General features: G+C 39.3%; 1 protein-coding gene across 5 annotated transcripts; it reads right to left on the minus strand.

Moving 5' to 3' along the window:
• Positions 1 to 318: 318 nt before the first annotated feature.
• On the minus strand, positions 319 to 17,612 carry LOC144683522 (uncharacterized). 5 transcript variants are annotated; one of them, XR_013577285.1, is made up of 9 exons: positions 17,260 to 17,612; positions 13,885 to 13,950; positions 9,595 to 9,652; positions 8,376 to 8,979; positions 7,873 to 8,032; positions 7,165 to 7,506; positions 6,737 to 6,830; positions 3,525 to 3,756; positions 319 to 2,733 (listed from the first exon to the last, which is right to left on the minus strand). XR_013577285.1 is itself a non-coding variant. In XM_078546595.1 (8 exons), exons 2-8 carry the CDS (start codon positions 13,904 to 13,906, stop codon positions 2,730 to 2,732), a joined length of 1,284 nt encoding a protein of 427 aa, XP_078402721.1. In that variant the 5' UTR covers positions 13,907 to 13,950; positions 17,260 to 17,612; the 3' UTR covers positions 319 to 2,729. The 5 variants fall into 5 exon arrangements, 4 of the variants coding, with proteins under 4 accessions (XP_078402721.1, XP_078402718.1, XP_078402719.1 ...); XM_078546595.1 differs by lacking the exon at positions 3,525 to 3,756; XM_078546592.1 differs by having other exon boundaries at positions 319 to 6,438.
• Between the last annotated feature and the right edge of the window lie 754 nt (positions 17,613 to 18,366).

Below are 18,366 nucleotides of genomic sequence, written 5' to 3' on the forward strand. Positions count from 1 at the left end.
CATCTTCAGGTCCCTACTTTGACAAGGATACCAGCAGGATATACAGTATTCATGTCATGTGTTCATGCTTTATAGTTTTTGCCTCATGTTCACAACTATTCCATTGGAAACTGCTCGTCAATGAGAGAGAAACTAGCCAATTTTCCACACCAGTTGTAGCCAATTTTCCACACCAGTTGTAGCCAACAACAGCTGTCCTGACGATATAATCAGGTCACTCTGCATACACAATGTGGTAATTTTCATTTGTCTGTGCTGGGAGACACATGGCACTTTTGACCTTATAAATAGAAGCTACAAATGAAAGACCCACAACTATTTGCTAAAAGATGCATTTACTGAAGCTTTTTTTAAACAAAAGATGTGTAATGAATAATTTTTATTATGCAATGAACTACAATGTGTTTCTTAATACTAAAATAGAAATAAAAAGTTTAATAGAATTGTATCAAAACTTTACAAGGTCCATTCTCACATTTATATTTTTGTATCATATGGAAGTATCTTATGTTTTCAGAATATAGCAGGACTCATTTTCTTATTTTAGTGTGTGTGTTCAGGAGATAATCAAGACACTTAATTAAGGCAGAAAGAGTCAAACACTTGGCCAAACTATGAGAGAGGAGTAGGTTCTGTTCCCTGATGAACATTAGTGAACTAGTCGAGTTCTATGACCATCCAACAGGATTTAGTTTGTTTTATTTGGTACAAGTCCACAAGTTTCAAAATTTGAATTCAATTTTCAACTTCATGTGATTTTCTAATCCAGTGTCAAAAGAAATAGGAGTAGGCCATATGGATCATCGAATGTGCTCCGCCATTCAACATGATCATAGCTGGTCTGGGCCTTCAGCTCCACTTTCCCATCTGCTCCTCATACCTCTCGATTCCCTTAAAGACTAAAAATCTGTCTTTCCCAGCCTTAAAAGTATTTAAAGATGGAGCATCCACAGCTTTCAAGGGTACAGAATTTCAAAGAAGCACAACCCCTGAAGTGAAGTAATTTCTCCTCATTTCAGTCCTAAATGATCAGCCCCTTATCCTGAGACTGTGTGCACGTATTTTAGGCTCCCTGACTAGCAGAAACAGCTTCTTAGCACCTACCCTATCAAGCCACTTCAGAATCTTTTATATTTCAATGAGATTGCCTCATTCTTCTAAACTCCAGAGAATATAGACCCAACAGGTTACACATGATTGGACAATCCCTCATCCCAGGGACCAATTTAGTGAACCTTTGCTGTATTTCCACCAATGCAATATATCCTTCCTTAAAAACAGAGACCAAAACCCTGTGGAATTGTAGCAAGACCTTTTATTCCTGTAATCCAAACCCCTTGCAATGAAGGGCAACATGCCATTTGCCTTCCTAATTGCTTGCTGTACCTGCATGCTTTCTGCATTCCTTGTAGGAGCAAATCCAAGTCTCTTTGAACATCAACCTTTACATGTTTCACATCTTTTAAAAAATACTCTGCATTTCTATTCTTACAACCAAAGTGAATAACTTCACACTTCTCTACATTATACTTCATCTGCCATCTGTTATCCACATGTCTATATCTCTTTGCAGCCTGTGTCCTCCCCAGTTTACTTTTTCACCTAGATTTGTATCAGCAAATTTACATTACTCTGTCTCTTTATCGAAGTCATTAATATAGTTTGTATACAGCTGAAGCCCAAGCCCTCATCCCTGTAGCATTACACTAGTCATAGGCTACTGACTTGAAAATGCCCCGTTTATGCCTCCTCTCTGCTTTCTGTCCATTAGCCCATCCTCTATCCATACTTATATTACCCGCCCCCATGAACCCTTATCTTTGCCTTTTGTGGCATCTTATCAAATGTCTTTTGAAAATCCAGGTTTACTACATCTACAGATCCCCCTTTATCTACCCTACTAGTTATATCCTCAAAAAAATCTAATAAAATTTGTTAAACAAGATTCCCCTTCTGTAAAACCACATTGCCTTGCTCTAATCACACTATATTTTTCTAATTGAATTGTTAAGACGTCCTCAAAAAGATTCTAGCATTTTCCCAACAACTGATATGCCTGTTTTCTCTCTCCCTTCTTTTGAAAAAGCAGTGTAACATTTGCCAACTTCCAATCTGATGGGACTGATAGATTCCCAAATCTAAGAAATTTTGGAAAAAATCACAGTTCGCTGCAGAAATAGTGGATGCACTCTTTTAGCGTCCTAGGCTGTAGGCATCAGGTCCCATGGATTTGTTGAATTTTAATCCCTTATGAAGAGGTAGAAACCCCCTATGTGCACTACAGTCTCAGACTTTACAAGCACATTTCCTCTGGCCTCCAGATAGTCCCACTACTATATTTGTGACATTGAAGTTGCAGCCGAGACAAAAACTTATAAAAGTTGGAACTTTAAGATGCATTTTCAGAAATTTGAGATATCCAAATAATCAAGGCTAATGTCACTTTTCTTGATTTCATCTGAGGTTACGTAACACGGAGTAACTTTTCAGTGGAACATCAGAGAGCTTTGAAACTTAGATGAAATTTCAAGGGTTCTAGAACTATTTTAAATTTACCACCTTGTCAACTAGTGTTCAGTCTTTTTCACATACAAATATCCTCCCTTATGAGAAATACCACAATATTCCACAGTAAAATTTTAATAAATGCTGATATACACAGGTTTATTAGAAACTCAAGAAAAGTCATCCCTCAGAGTCGATATTCATTGAACCCTGAAAAAAGGCGATCATCTGAAAAAGAAAGCAAGACTGAGTTTAGAAATTACAGAGACAAAGCTACACACAAGATTATATTCAAAAAGGGGTAATATCCTATTTCATAGAATATAAAAACAGCAATACTGCATATATCTGCAGAATGTTTAGCATATATACTAGATGAAGCAGGAAAGTTCCTAATATAAGCTACATACCTTTATGAAGAACATTATGTTGTTTCAATCCTTTGTAGTTTATGCCATTTTTACCATGCTTTTGATACATAATACACAGCATGAAGGACAAGCAAACCTTTTTATATTGGATTGTTTAAGGGGTAGTAGCTTAAAGCAATCCCAAACTCTTCTTTCTGGTAAAATGCTATCTATACTTCATGTTTTCTATTTAAAATGTCACCTTAATTGTTTTAATGAATTTCATCCTTCTATAATTTAATGTTATTTCAACACGAAGAAATTTAAAATAGTCTTAGTAACTTCTGAGACCAGTTTTATTTTTTAGATTATAGTTCCTCCCGTGGGCAGCAATTAGACCACACCAGGACATGTTACAAATGGAATATTAAATGTAAAACATGTTTTATGTTTCTATTTACTAATAGCTCTGAACCAATTACTTGGACAAATATAAACATCCCACTAACACCAGTACAAAGCACAGCTTCTGTTCTGGCAGAGAGTACTGGATTATACGAGTTTCATTTTTTGTAAATTTTGTGCATGCAATCATATCACTTCATATTTCTAAAATGTGTTCGAAAATTCATTGGTAAAATGATGGTACAATTATAGAGAAGAACTTGCCTTTATACAGCACCTTTCATGCCACATGTAAGGAAATTAGACAGCCAAGTTGTACAGAACGAGGCCCCACAGACCACAGTACGGCACTGAAGCATCAGCTTAATCTAAGTCCTGAAGTCTCTGGAGCAGAACTTGAACCAACGACTTTGACTCAGATGAGAGTACCATCACTGAACCAAAGCTGACACCCAAATCATTCAGTACATTACCATGCACATTAAGTTAGGATCCACTGTTAAGACATGAAAGATAATTCCAAATATTGTGGTATTACACAAGCAAGTGGCAAGTTTGAGTGAAACAATACTTCTTACATGAAATGCTAGATTGAACACATTAGTACAGAAGAAGACAATTTGATGGATACGATAATTTTATTGCAAACACAAGACCAAATATCAATGGTAAGTTATGTATTGTGAAAATACTTCGATAAGATTTGTGCAACTTCAAACTAAAAGACATCAAAAATGGGGACCTGTATGTAGATCTAGGCTAGAATGATAGAATGAAAATCTCCCCAGCCCACACCTAGTTCCTAATGGGTATGCAAGGCTGTCCCTAATTTTCAGAAGCTGAAAGATGATAACAGAAAAATTGTTGTCACGCTGAACAGGGGGGGGCGGGGGGGGGACTTTGCTGATGTACCAAAGGTAAACTAACCCTCCTTTACTTCCCCACTTGTATGTAGCCTTTGACAAGGTAATCATTGCATCTTCCAACACCTCTTCACTGTTGTCTAGCTGGATGGAACAGCACTCACCCAAATGCATTGTTAATCTATTCAACCATAGCCAAAGAATCACCTGCAATGGCTTCCTTTCCCACTCCTGCACCATTACCTCTGGTGCTCACCAAACAGCTATAATTTGGCCTCTCCTATTGTCCCAAAACACAATGCCCGTTTCTACATGTACACCACTGATACACAGCTCTACCTTACTACCACCGTTCCACTGTCTCAAATTCGTCACCAATTGTCCAACATCAAATACTGGATGAGCAAAGATTTCCTCCAACTAAATACTGGAAAGACGAAAGACATTGTCTTCAGTCTCTGCCACAGACCCCATCCCCTTGCCACCAATTCCACCTCCCTGGCCACAATCTGAGGCAGAACCAGAGTGTCATAACCTCAGTTTCACCTTTGACCCCAGGCCTGTGCTTCCAAACATCCATCTTCACCTTCACTAAGACCACCTATTTCCACTTCCATAACTTTGTCCGATTCCAGTTTATCTGCTGCTGAAAACATTATCCATGCCTTTGTTACCTCTGGACTTGACAGTTTTAAACACATTCCTGGTTGGTGCCCCACGTTCTACTCTTCATAAACGTGAAGGCAACCAAAATTCTGCTGCCCATGTCCTAATTTGTACCATGTCCCATTCATCCATCACCCCTTTGCTCATTGACCTATATTGATTCCTAGACAAGCAACACCTTAAATTTTAAAATTCTCATCCTCATTTTCACATGTCCCTCCCTCTGTGCCCCTGCTCCCCCCTTTCTCTGCAATCTCTTCCAGCCCTACAACCCTCGGAGATATCTGTACTCATCCAATTTTGGCCTGTTGTCCATCTCAGATTTTAATTGCTCCACCATTAGTGGTTTGTCTTCAGCTGCCAAGGCTATAAACTCTCAAATTGTCTCCCAAACCCTCTTGTCTTTCTTCGCCCCTTTAAACCTTCTGGTCATCTCCCCAAATATCTCCTTATGTGGCTTGGTGTTATATCTTGTTTCATAACACCAATGAAGTTCTTTGGGACATTTTATTATTTAAAAAAGGTGCTATATAAGTTGTTATTGTTGATGGTCTATGCAATAAGTGAAAAGTAATTTGCATAAGTCAGGTGATACTTTAAAAATTATTCCTAGTCACTGCTGTTAGTTTAACTTACTAAAAATAAGTGAGCAGCACTGATTGTCAGAATAAAACTGTTAAAATCTGGAACTCAAGTTTACATGTTCATTAAGTGTAGCATAATATCACTCACCAGTAGTGGCTGTCTACCAGGAATATGATTGTACTGTTCGGATTTTTAACCTGGCTGTCACTTAAAGGTCAATGCTTAAGTACTCCCTATAGAAATCCAGATAAATTTTAGGTGCTTTTAATCAATTTCAGGCTCCAGGATAAAATGCCTATCACTAATAATTTTTACCTTTAACAAGTGTGATGATACATGCTAGACTCATGTAGTTCATACTTGTTTAAAACTTTGATTTTCTACATTGAAGGTTGCAGTTACTATGGAAAAAAGGCAAATGAAAGGATTTGGAATATAATTTTTAAGTGCTCTCACAAATGTATACATCTCAAAGTTTGTACTTTACCAAAAATAAAGCAAATAGCATTGTTCATGTTTTCCCCAATATCAGATATGATCAGTAATTCATTGCATGAAACTTGACCTTGCATCCTATCATTTTGTGCCTCAATAAAAACTAGAGCGACAACTACAGCTTTTCCTTTTTTAAAAAAGTACCCAGTGAGTAACAACTTAATCCAACTGCTTAAATATTACAAACATGTTCTAGAGTACTTTAACAGGAAATTATTTCCTTTGTAATCAATTTTGTCTTGAAAATCATAGGAAACCAATGAGGACACTTTACTTCTTTACAATTGAACTTGTAAGAATTATGTAGTCAATAGAAGTAACTGTTTTGAATGAATCAACTGAAATAGTGGATTGCATACAGGAATAAGGCACATTTACAAGTTTGCCTTCCCAATAGCATAGCAGTGAACAGTTAAATCATCAGCTTGGTTCAACTGGTTGTATTCTCACTTATAAGTCAAAAGGTTGTAGATTCAAACCTCACACCATTATTCACAATAAGTAGTCAAGATTGAAGCAGCTGGATGATCAGAGGTGCCATCCTTCAGATGAGACGATAAACTGAAACTCCAAATCAACTTTTATGTAAACGTTAAGGTTCATTGGACTATTTACACAAAATTATGAAGTTATTGTGATGCCCTTGTCAATATTCATCTCTGAAACGCTACCAAAATAGATTAACCAGTCCTTTGTTTCATTGCTTTCTGTGGGTATCTTGCTGTGTGTAAATTGGTCTTCTGTGCATGCATACAGAACAGCACTGATTTTAAAGTCATTTGTATTAAGCAAAGCAATTTGAGATGTTTCTCAGACATAGTTCTATAAAATTAATTGTACTTTATTAAGCTATTGAGCAAACATTACCTTTTTACATTACTTGAAGTTGCTTTCTTGGGCTGAGGCCTATTTTGGATTGCTGAAGCACTTACACTAGAATTCAGATGCTTAGCTGAAGTAACTAAAAGAAAAAGAAAAGCAATCGACAATAAGATATGGCAAAATGACTACCTCAAGTACAGACAGCAACAGAAACAACAGTATTTTCTCTTTCCTTCTCAGAGTTCATGATGCTCATTGTGCCGTAGGATATACACTGCTTTAGCATTTATTTTAATACACCATTTTCACCTAAAAGTTCATCCAGAAGTTGAGAAAATCCTTTACAACAATAGCTTGCAATATATAGTGAGGCAGAAATCGTAACACACTATGCCACTAGATAAACTTAACCAATTCAATGTTGAAATTGTTTTGAGAGGAAATTGTAGAAATTGCTCAAAAATAAAAATTACCTGTAGTTTTGAGTTGCCTTTCTGATCCATTTCCTTTAAGCACAGCTGAACTGGCCCTTTCACTTTTGCTACCTGCGCGAATAGATGAGACAGATCCAGGTCTCAAACGATTTCCAGGAGTAATCAGCTTGCTTGGTGGTTGTATTCGACTGCTGATCTCTGTGCTGGTAGCTCTGTTAGCACTTGGAAGTGGCTTCATGTTTGTGTCAGCGGAGAGTTTAAAAGAGATTGGTGAACTAGGCATCTTGCTCTCTGATATCATTGGTGCTTTTTCTTTACCTTGTTTGTTGTGAAGCACAGTACTCTTTCCAGAGGGATTTACCGAGTTGTTTAATGATGTACCTTTTACAAAAATAAAAGCCATTACATTTTCCTCCTTCCTCCATTTGCCTGGGTGCAAATCACACATCAGACATTTACAATTTAATTCAGTATTAAAGCCTTTTTTGTTACCATACAAGACAAGTTACTGCAAAATCAAGACAAGTTACTGCAAAATCAAGACAACCAGAAACAACCAATATACAAATGGCAACAATGAATGAAATTACACTAGCTTGACTGAATAGTGTAAACACTTTTTTGGGTGTGCTTAAACACTAAAATGTTGATATGAATAATTAACTATTTCTCAAGCACAATAACATAGGGTTAATCGCTTTTTCTGTACATATAATGTAAAGTAGTAAAACTGCTTCATGTACCTACTTTTGGTTTGCTTTAGATTCCCTGTTGAGGACAAGGGTGCAAGCAGTGAATCCTTTTTAGGATACTGGTAGGGTTTGGATGGAGATATTGAATGCATGTTTCCTTTCCTGTTAAAACCAGATGGAAGTTTCAAACCAGATGGTCTGGAAAGCACTGACTGCTACAAACAAAAGAGAAAAATAATTTAAGTGTGTTTATGAATACAGAGGGGAAAGAAGTGGGAACATTTGCTTAGTTTTCCAGCAGTGAATTGATATTGTGGTTAAATGACTATAAGACAGCAGGAACGAGTGCTATTAAAACATTTAGTTGGTAGTAGCTAGCTTGCTATTATGGGAAATGAATTCAAGTGCAAACTATTTTCCTGTTGCAAGGCACAGCATGATTTAGTTAAAAGATTTAGCAATATTAGTGGTTATTACTTTAGCAATTCTACCATTATTAAGTGCATAAATAGTATTTCTGTATCTAATTTAAGCTCAAAACTAAGTGAAATATAGCACCTTCTTAACAGCAGCTTGCTTGCTTTCTGTAGATAGGTTACCTTCCTTTGTTTGTATTGGTTTGTCAGCGATTATTCGTTCAGACTCACTGGTCAACTCTGTTCTGCAGTTGGCGGTTTGAGGTTCATTAGGATGTGCTTGTCCACTGTTAGTGATTGGACTGTTTTCATTTACAACACGAAGATTCACAGAAGGAAGAAGTGCTTTATTTGGGCTATCCAACACAAAAAACGTATCTCTTCTTGGACTTCGAGGGCTTTTTTTACATGTTCTTTCATCTTGTAGAAGTCTGCTTTTGGCCTTGGATTCTTTTTCTAATTTTAATCGGTCACTGCCACTTTTGCCCTCTCTCCCCTGTATTTTTGCATTTTCCTTTTCCTTCAAAGCACATTTTTCAAATTGATTTGCCAGACGATTTGCTTCCTTCACTATTTCTACCAGTTTTTCTGCACTTAGGGGACTCCACTTCAGCACGCTTTCATTTGTTTTCTGCTGGTTTCCATTATTACTGTTCACATCGATTCCCATAGCAACACACCTCTCAGAGTGTCTGACTGGGCCAATGAAGACTTCTTCAGGGTCATTTTCAAGCAATGATTCTTGGCTGTACAAGCAGAAAAATGTGAACTGAATACAAGTTAAAACAGGACAATTTACTTGCTCAATAATCGGTCCAACCCCATAAAAAAACCTAAAAACCCTACGATCCTTTAAGGGGAAAAATACATTTGAAAGAAGGTGAGCTTACAACAGGAACAACAGAATAAAAAGAAAAATATGCAAGTGTTAGAAATCTCAAACAAAAACAAGTTACAACAAATCAGGCAGCATCTGAAAGGAGAAGACATGTTAATGTTTCAGGTGCACAATGGCAAAGAAAGGATACCTGAAACATTAACTATAGTAAGTTCTTCATGAAAGGAAAGGAAAGTAGGAGAACACAGAAAACATAAGCACACCTTCCACAGCACTGCTCAGTGCCAGAACAGTACAATAGGGCAAGTGTGGCACTTACAGAAAGTGCAAGCTATGTAGGCAAAACTTGCAACTCCAAACTAAAAAATCTTGACCTTCTGATTTGAGTGCTTGATTTAGATAATGGCAGTTAGAACATGGTCCAAAAACTTATTCCTGATGTAATAAGTACTATAAATATACTTGAAAACCACAAACAATTTCTTGCCCCTTTAACAACACTTCTTGACAAAGCCCATCTTACCTTTCAGTTGGGAAATTAATTCCAAAATCAAACGTTTCTTCAGTTATAAAGTTAACATCTAGCAGGAAAAGAAAATGTTTAATTTTGTTTTGAATTACTTTACAAATATTACCACAATATTTTAAAACACTGGAGTTTTAGGATTTACATAACAGTTTACACTTTCAAAGTAATTCACTGTGTGAAGCATTTTGACATTTAATTACGAAAATACACTAAACAACTTATTGCATCAGACTCAAAGAACAAGTGTGCAAGCGAGCTTACATTTATAAGTCTTTGACATCCTTAAGGCAGTTTGCAAACCAAGGTTTAAAATGCAGTCGTTCATGTTATGTAGGTAATCAATATATCCAGTAGTACAGAGCAAGGTTCCAAAGAAATGAATAGACCAGATAATCAGTTATTTGTGGTGAGAGGTGAAGGGAGGAATAAGCGCACCAGGAATTCCCTGCATTTCCAATGATGTCATAACATAGATTTCTCAATGTCCAAATGAGCAGGCACACTGGTGCTCAGTTTAATGTCTCATTGAAAGACACCACCAATTCAGTGCTCCATTAGTTCTGCACTAAAGTGGTAGCCTGTATTACATAATTAAATCACGTGGGACTTAATCCACAATCTCCTGCCTCAGCAGGTGAAATTACAAACAGCTAAGCTAAATTCACACTCAAAATAGGAAGCAGAAGATAACCCAGTTTTGTTTATTCATTCTTAGGATATGGGTGTTGCTGACAAGACCAGTATTCATTACCCATTCTCAGTTGCCCTTAGGAAGGTGATGAAAGGTCACTTTTTTGAACCGCTGCAGTCCACATGGTGAAGATAATCGAAGAACACTGCTAGGTAGGCGATCCATAGATTCTTCAGTGCATTTTGAATAATTATATGGACAGCGTCAGGGTTAAAATTGCTTACATACCCTCAAGGCTACAGAAACTCCAGAGTTCTTCACAATTGCTATTGTGTGCAATTGTTTATCTATGGAATTCTCTACCACAGAAGGCTGTGGAGGCAAAGTCACTGAATGTACTTAAGGAGGAAATAGATTTCTGGACTCTAAAGGCATGAAGGGGAATGGGGAGAGCACAGGAGTACAGCTTTGAGACAGAGTTACAGCCATTATCATGTTGAATGGCAGGGCAGGCTCCAAGGACCTAATGACCTACTCCTTCTATTTTCTATGTTATCCCCTGGTACTCATAAACCCAAAGAATGTAAATGGAGCCAATCACCATTACCAGGAGCTGAGGCTAGTACAATAATACAAATGCAAAATGGCTAATTTAATTCCATAATTGATTAGTATCATGAGCATACAAAAATAAATGGTATTGGAGGCTTAAAAAACTAAACATGTAGCAGGTTACATTAATAGTATTACTGTACTGTAGCAACTTTCCTTGAGTTTACACCCTCATGTTGTTCCCCCCACTCCCCCGGTCATCAACTTATATAAATTGACCACAATTCATACTGCACTCAAATGCATGATATTATAACAATGGATGCCGAGACAAAGAAAGAGAGATTAGGAGATCACAAAGGGGTGGGATTTAATGAGGGCCAAAAAAGAAAGTGGAGAGGCAAAGCAGTTTCAGAAGGGTATTCCAGAAAGCAGAGCTTGGATTGCTGCCAACGGTGGTGTGAAAATGATGGCAGAATGCACAAAAGACCAGAGTCATAAGAACAGAGTTTGGTGAGCTGGAGGAGGTTACATAGGTAGATCAGGGTGACATTAAGGGGACTTAAACAGAAGGAGGGAAATTTTAAATTTGAGGCGGGTGGGTGGGGTGAGGCATGAAAACCAAGGGCCACTGTAGATCAGCAAGTGTACAGTGTTGTGAATATCTGGAGGTATAACTTCTAGTTTTAGGAATTAGTGTTAAATGCAAGATAAATTAAAACATCTGTTTGAGAAACTGAAACAATCCTGAAGTAAGTGCAATTCAAACAGACCCAGGGTAATTACAGTTTAAAGGGTTAGAAGGGAGAAAACTTGATCAATGGATGATCCATCTTCAAGCTTTTGGTAGGTACAGATCTACAGTTATTTTAATAAGGAACTTGAATTATTCATGTAGTTCCTAGATCAAAGCAGCTAAAAGCAGCTCTTTTAGCAAGGACGGTCCTTGGTGGACCAAGGGAATCTGGAGAGAGGGGCAGTAGCTCTATTAGAGCTATAAATTATTCACGTGTATCCCAGAATCAAAAGGGGTTTTGAAGGAAAAAGACAATTGGTTTACATTTCTGTTTGGAACATCCTATGTATCCCGTGTCCCCACAGAGATGGGATGTGCATTTGCTCACAGAAACAGTTCAGCTCTGGTCTTGTGTAGTTTACAGTTCATTTGAGTCAAGGGAACAAAAGAAATAACTGTTAAAGAAGCCTGCACCTTAAGCAGAGAAAATACTAATTTTATCATTCACTGTGCAAAATGCAGGTTGCTCAGTTTGGAGACACAATTCATAAGGGGAAAAGAAGGTGGAAGATTTCCTGAGCTTGGAGCTAGAGGAAGAAATCTACAGTAACCCTCAATGAAAATAAGTAGTCAGCTTTCATACGAATTAGGAACAGGAGTAGGCCATTTGGCCCCTGAGCCTCTTCTGTCATTTGATAAAATCATGGCTGATCCAAACATGGCCTCAATCCACATTCATATCTAACTCCTATACCCTTTGATTCCCTTGTCAATCAAGAATTTATCTAACCAAGCCTTAAAAATATTCAATGACTCTGCCTCCACTGCTCTCTGGGGAAGAGAATTCCACAGACCAACGACCCTCAGAGAAAAGAAAATCTCCTCACCTCCATCTTAAATGGGCGACCCCATCTTTTTAAACTGTTCTAACTTCCCTGGTTCTAGACTCTCCCACAAGGGAAAATACCCTCTCAGCATCCAGCCTGTTAATTCCTCTCAGAATTTGTATGTTTCAATAAGATCACCTCTCATTCTTCTCAATTCCAATGGATACAGGCCCAACCTTTCCACATCCCACAATCAGTCACATGAACCTTCTCTGAACTGCTTCTAATGCTTTATCTTTTCTTAAGCAAGGAGACCAAAGCTGTACCGCAGATGTGGTTTCACCAATGTTCTATACAATTTTAGCAAATCTTCCCTACTTTTATATTCCATTCCCCTTGCAATAAAGAACGACATTCCATTTGTCTTCCCAATCACTTGCTGTACCTGCATACTAACTTTGTGAGATTCATGAACCAGATACCCAGATCCCTCTGTACTGCAGAGTTTTATGATCTTTTTTCATTTAAATAATATACTGCTTTTCTATTATTCCTGCCAAGGTGGACAAGTTCACATTTTCCCACATTATACTCCATCTGCCAATTATTTTGCCCACTTACTTAACCTATGTAAATCCTTTTGTAGACTCTATGTCCTCCTCATAATTTACTTTCCTATTTATCTTTGTCTCATCAGCAAATTTAGCAACCATACATTCGGGCTCTTGAAGAAGTTCTTTGGGGTTCAAGCTGGAAGCAACTAAGCTGATGTGTAAGCTTCAATTTCAGAAGGCAGAGGAAAAGAATTTGTCAAGGAGCTGTGGCCCAAGGGAATAGAACTATTAGAAACCAGGGGTGTTTCTAATTTTCCAATAAAGTCACGGCACAAGAATTACGAGGGAAGTTCAGGTTAGGGTAGAAAAGTCCTAAACCTTACAAGGCAGCTGTGAAAAGGTTTGACCCAAGAAAGTGGGTAACTATCAAGAACCTGATAAGTGGCCAAGACTTTCTGTTGGGGGCTGCAGCAGGGCCCGGTTTGGGGGGGGGGCAGTGAGGGCTAGTGAAAAAGGGAAGGTTCAGTTGAGTGCTTTAGATGTAAATTATAAGTAATTACCTAAGACAGTGTTTATTTCGTAGTGTTTGCCTTCCTTGATCCTTATATAGTAAAATCAATTATGGAATCCAGTGACTTCATTCTGTTCGAATTTCTCTTTAAACGTTAATGGTCTCTACAGAGATTGTAACAACAGGCAGTAAATTCTTGGATGAGCTGAAGTTTAATTGGGATAGAGGATAGAAAGTCAGGCAGGAGAGTATTGGATTAGTTGAAATAATGAAGTGAGAAAGTTATAGGGTGAATGCTTTATTGCCAGATGAGTGGAGGCATGGATGGAAGTGATGTTATGGAGATGGAGATAAAGTGATTTTTGTAATGGATAATAAACAAATTGGAAACTCAGCTCAGAATTGAAGAGGATGCTGCAATCACAAATGTCTGGTTCAACTCAAGACAGCAAGCATGCAAATGTTGCAATTACCATCATCAGTTGGCAGATCCATTCTTGTCTTCAGTGAGTTTCCCGTTAGCTCAATGAATGCTTTAGCTGAAAAAGAAAGAAATCTGTAGGCTAATGCAAGTAAAGTCAAAGTTTAATGCTGACTGACTTTAAAAAAAAAGAAAATACCTTTCACGCCACTTATTCCATCAGTCACTGTAAAACTATTTTCATATATTTGTTTTCCAAAAATATGTCACGTGAAAATTAAGTATTTCACAAAAGTAAAAAGATAAAGGTACCATACAGATAAGATTTTTTTTTTTAGTTCATTCTATATGGTGCACCACTCAACCCTACTATTTCATACTACAGTTAGGACAGTGCACTCACCAAATCAACTATTCCAAACCAATGCAAGTTCAAAGCTGCTGTCTCACTCCCACTTCTGAATCGTGACTAGTCAGATCTAACTCCATGGTACAAGAATGGCAGTTTCACAACTTAATTCATTTTCAAACCATAGTTTAACTAGTTTAAGAGTTCAGGTATCTAGTGGGAATGAATGCATCAGGACAGATTAAAAAGTAGTTCACTGGATGCTCTGCAAGATCTTAAATTTTCATTATCATTTCAAGAACAGAGCTTTGATTGATGCATGCGTAAACAAAAGTTCCATAAAACGAACAAGTTTAAAGACTCAGAATTGGTTTCAGTGTCTTTGAAAAATTCTCAATGCCCTGCAAGATAATATATCTTAGGTCAAAGCAAACCCTGCATACTCAGACAAATTAGTTTCATATCATAATTTGTGCAATGTACCCCCAAATTATCCCATGATCAGAAATTCATTCGCTGGTTATTAAAGACTGGGGCACTTCTAAGCAGCAGCCTCTCCTTTAATAGCATAGTTCAAAAAGAATCTTTGGAGTGATGTAGAGAAGGACCAGCAGTTACTACTTTTAAATTTGCAGCCACCATTCACAGGCTTCACCAATACTAAATGCCAGGAATTCAGAAAGCGCTTGGATTATATCCCCTGGATAATGATATGGAGCCACGATAACTGTTGAGGTTTTCACATTGTAGAAGTTTTCTACATAGCCCATTGTAAAATGGAAAATACTGCAGATGCCAAAAATCTAAAACATAAACAGGCAATACTAGGAACACTCAGCATAAGCAGTGAGGAAAACACAGTTAATCATTTACAACCATTAATCATTTCATATCACAAAAGGGAAATATTGCAAATGCCAAAATTTAAAGCATAAACAGGAAATTCTAGGAATACTCAGCATCAGCAGAAAGAGGAAGACAGGTCAATGGCCTTAAGTTAAAGTCCACCCGTTTCTCCACAGCGTGCTTGCAGCATCTTATGGGTTTTCTTTCTTTTTGTGGGGTGGCGGGGTGGAGAAAGAAAGACGAGGTTCCATTTCAGGCCCATTTTATCCATGGTTTCAGGAAAATGATGAGTCATATAACCAGAGTGTGTCTGTAAGTTGGCTGCCCAGGAGACACAAGGACTCTATGCAGCTTCAGTTAGGTTTACAATGGGCCATTATCCTCTGGATACAGATTAAGAACAATAGTGAGATCCTGGAAAATGGGGACCATTTTCCATATCTTGGGCATCTCCTCTTGACAAAGGCAGACACAGATTAAGGAATTCATCAGCACCTCCAGTGTGTGAGCTCAGCCCCAGCCAACTGAGAAAAAGAGTAAAAGCAAAATACTGCAGATGCTGGAAATCTGAAATAAAATAAAAAATGCTGGGAAAACTCAGCAGGTCTGGCAGCATCCGTGGAGAGAGAAACAGAGCTAACGTTTCGAGTCCATATAACTCCTGAGCTCTGAACGAAAGTTTCTCTCTCTCACAGGTGCTGGTGGACCTGCTGAGTTTTTCCAGCATGTTCTGTTGCTACTTAGGAAGAGAGTATTTGAGGACCAGGATCTTAAACTCAAGACTAAGGTCATGATTTACTGGGCAATGACCCCTCCGCTCCTATGTGCTACTTGTGCGACTTACAGGCGGCACCTTCTGTAGGAGAAGTGCAACCAGCCATGCCTTCACAAGATCCTCCAAATCTGGTGGCAAAAAAGGTGGTACCACAGCAGCATCCTCTCCCATGCCAAGTTGTCTAGCATCAGGGCACTAAACGCTTAAAACCAGCTCTGCTGAGCAGGACACGTCATTGGACTGCCTGACACCAGAATCCTGAAGCAACTTGTTGGGAAAACTCATCATCTGTGGGGAAAGAAACAGAGTTAATGTTTTGAGTCTGCATGACTTCTTCAGAGCTCTGAAGAAGCCATACGGACTCAAAATGTTAACTCTGTTTCTATCCCCATAGACGCTGTCAGACCTGAGTTTTTCCAGCATTTTCTGTTTTTATTTCAGGTTTCTAGCATCCACATTACTTTGCTTTTATTATCCTGAAACAACTGTTCTACACGTAGCTCAATCACAGCAGCAGACTCCCAGAAGAACAGCAGAAACGCTTTAGGGATGTCCTTAAAGCATCCCGGAAGAGATCAAACATGCCCACCGGCTCACGGGACACCCTGGCTCGTGAGCAAACAACATGGAAAAGACTCGGGGGTGAACAAGGCAGAAGAGACAGACGGAAATCCTGTCGGAGAGCAGAGCAATACTTCTTCAAGGTAGGCATTTCTTGAAGAGGAGTGGCAGTCAATTAAACACAGGGATAAAAACAAAAAACTACTGCGGATGCTGGAAATCCAAAACAAAAACAGAATTACCTGGAAAAACTCAGCAGGTCTGGCAGCATCGGCGGAGAAGATAAGAGTTGACGTTTCGAGTCCTCATGACCCTTCAGCAGGTCATGAGGACTCGAAACATCAACTCTTCTTCTCCGCCGATGCTGCCAGACCTGATGAGTTTTCCCAGGTAATTCTGTTTTTGTTTTGGATTTCCAGCATCCACAGTGGTTTTTTGTTTTTATGGAAAAGACTCACCTGGGAGGGCACGGAGAGGGGCTTGGTCGGGAACATGCAGAGGCAAAGTGGAGGCGGAGAGAGGGCAACCGACCTCCGCACTCGGTCCAGCACCACCTGCCCACGCGCAGCAGCGCCTGAGGACCGCGCACTGGGTTTATCCGCCATCTCAGAACCCATCAAACCAGAGTGGAAGCAAGTCATCCTCCATCCCCAGGGGCTGCTTAAGAGAAGAGGGAGATCCTCTGGGTGCAGCACAATTGAACAGATAAAGGTGAGCGGCGGTGATGAACTGAAGTTCCCTCCAGGGCAAGGCTCAGCCCAATGGACAGATTCACCACTCCTCCCCTTAACCCAACCAACTTAACTTCATCTCACACTCAGGTCCCCCAAAGTGTAAAATACAATCGATATAAATTCACAATAGCCATTACCCCAGACTGCAACAAGCACCCTCACCAGCTTCTTCAGACGCTTTATATTCATTCACAGCCTGATCTTCTCCTCAACCCTCTCACCGAGCCAACCTTGTTGACTTTCTGCCACCCGCAGGGAAAGGGGCGGGGCCGCATTCAAACCGAACCCACGTGATCCTAAACCGCTCCTCGGGTTGGTCGGGATGTCCAACGTTAACGGAAGTTTTTAACCGCAGTAAGATTCGATTCATGTCTTTCTTAAAAACAACTTCAATGTCGACGCATCGTAAACTAGAATCGACGGTTCAAGTTTTTCTTTTCCCTCCCGCTTTTCCGTTGTTTTCTCGCCGCGAGCCGTCAAGAAATGTGTCCTCACTTTTCATTGGTTGACTGGGCAAGCCGTCGCGCGACGATTGGTTGAGGGCCGCGTCAGTCAATTAAACGGGCGGTGGGTGAACGTTTGAAACTTTCCCACGCGTGCGCAGTGACCTTTGCAGCTCCTCGAGGGAGGCAGACCATTGGGCGGCTCGGGTCCCCCAAGGGGACCGATCAGAAATCCAGCCCAACCCACTTGCTGTGTAAATAGATGCAGCCCACGTGGGAGCGATGGGCTGTGGGTGCTTTGTTCCCAATGAGCAAGTTCGAGGCGAGCTGTTGTTTAAATCCACAGGCAATGTCGCTTTCTGTGCAGAGTGGCTCATTTGTACTTCGGTCAACTGATCGTTTTTATTTATGTTAGCGATTCTTTTCAGAACCAGTTTGTTCCTTGTTGAAAACAAGTTGTGACCAAAGAATATCATTTTGCGGAAAAAATATCGCAATTGGAAATTAGAGACTTGCATTTATATAGCGCTTTCCACGTCCACCAGACTTCTCCAAGCACTTTGCAGCCAATGAAGTACTTTTTTGAAGTGTAGCCACTCTCGTAACGTAGGAAACAAGCAGCCAGTATGCAAGTGCCACAAACAGCAATGTGACCAGATAATCTATTTTGTAGCATTGATCAAGGAATAAATATTGGCCAGGACACCGGGGATAATTCCTTTGCTCTTCTTCAAAATCATACCACGGGATCTCCGAATCACAGAAGCTTTACAGTGTAGAAGGAGGCCATTTGCCCCATTGAGTCTGCACTGGCTCTGGAAAAATT

Source organism: Cetorhinus maximus, chromosome 8 (genome assembly GCF_964194155.1).
Source record: "Cetorhinus maximus chromosome 8, sCetMax3.hap1.1, whole genome shotgun sequence".
In the NCBI taxonomy this organism is placed as follows: Eukaryota; Metazoa; Chordata; class Chondrichthyes; order Lamniformes; family Cetorhinidae; genus Cetorhinus; species Cetorhinus maximus.

Coding starts and splice junctions, on each gene's coding strand:
- LOC144683522 (XM_078546592.1), bottom strand. CDS start 13,906: ATGGATCTGCCAACTGATGATG. Junction 9,653..13,884: donor GGATCTGCCAACTGATGATG/GTAATTGCAACA, acceptor TTTTCCTGCTAG/ATGTTAACTTTATAACTGAA. Junction 7,507..7,872: donor GAATCTAAAGCAAACCAAAA/GTAGGTACATGA, acceptor TTTTTGTAAAAG/GTACATCATTAAACAACTCG.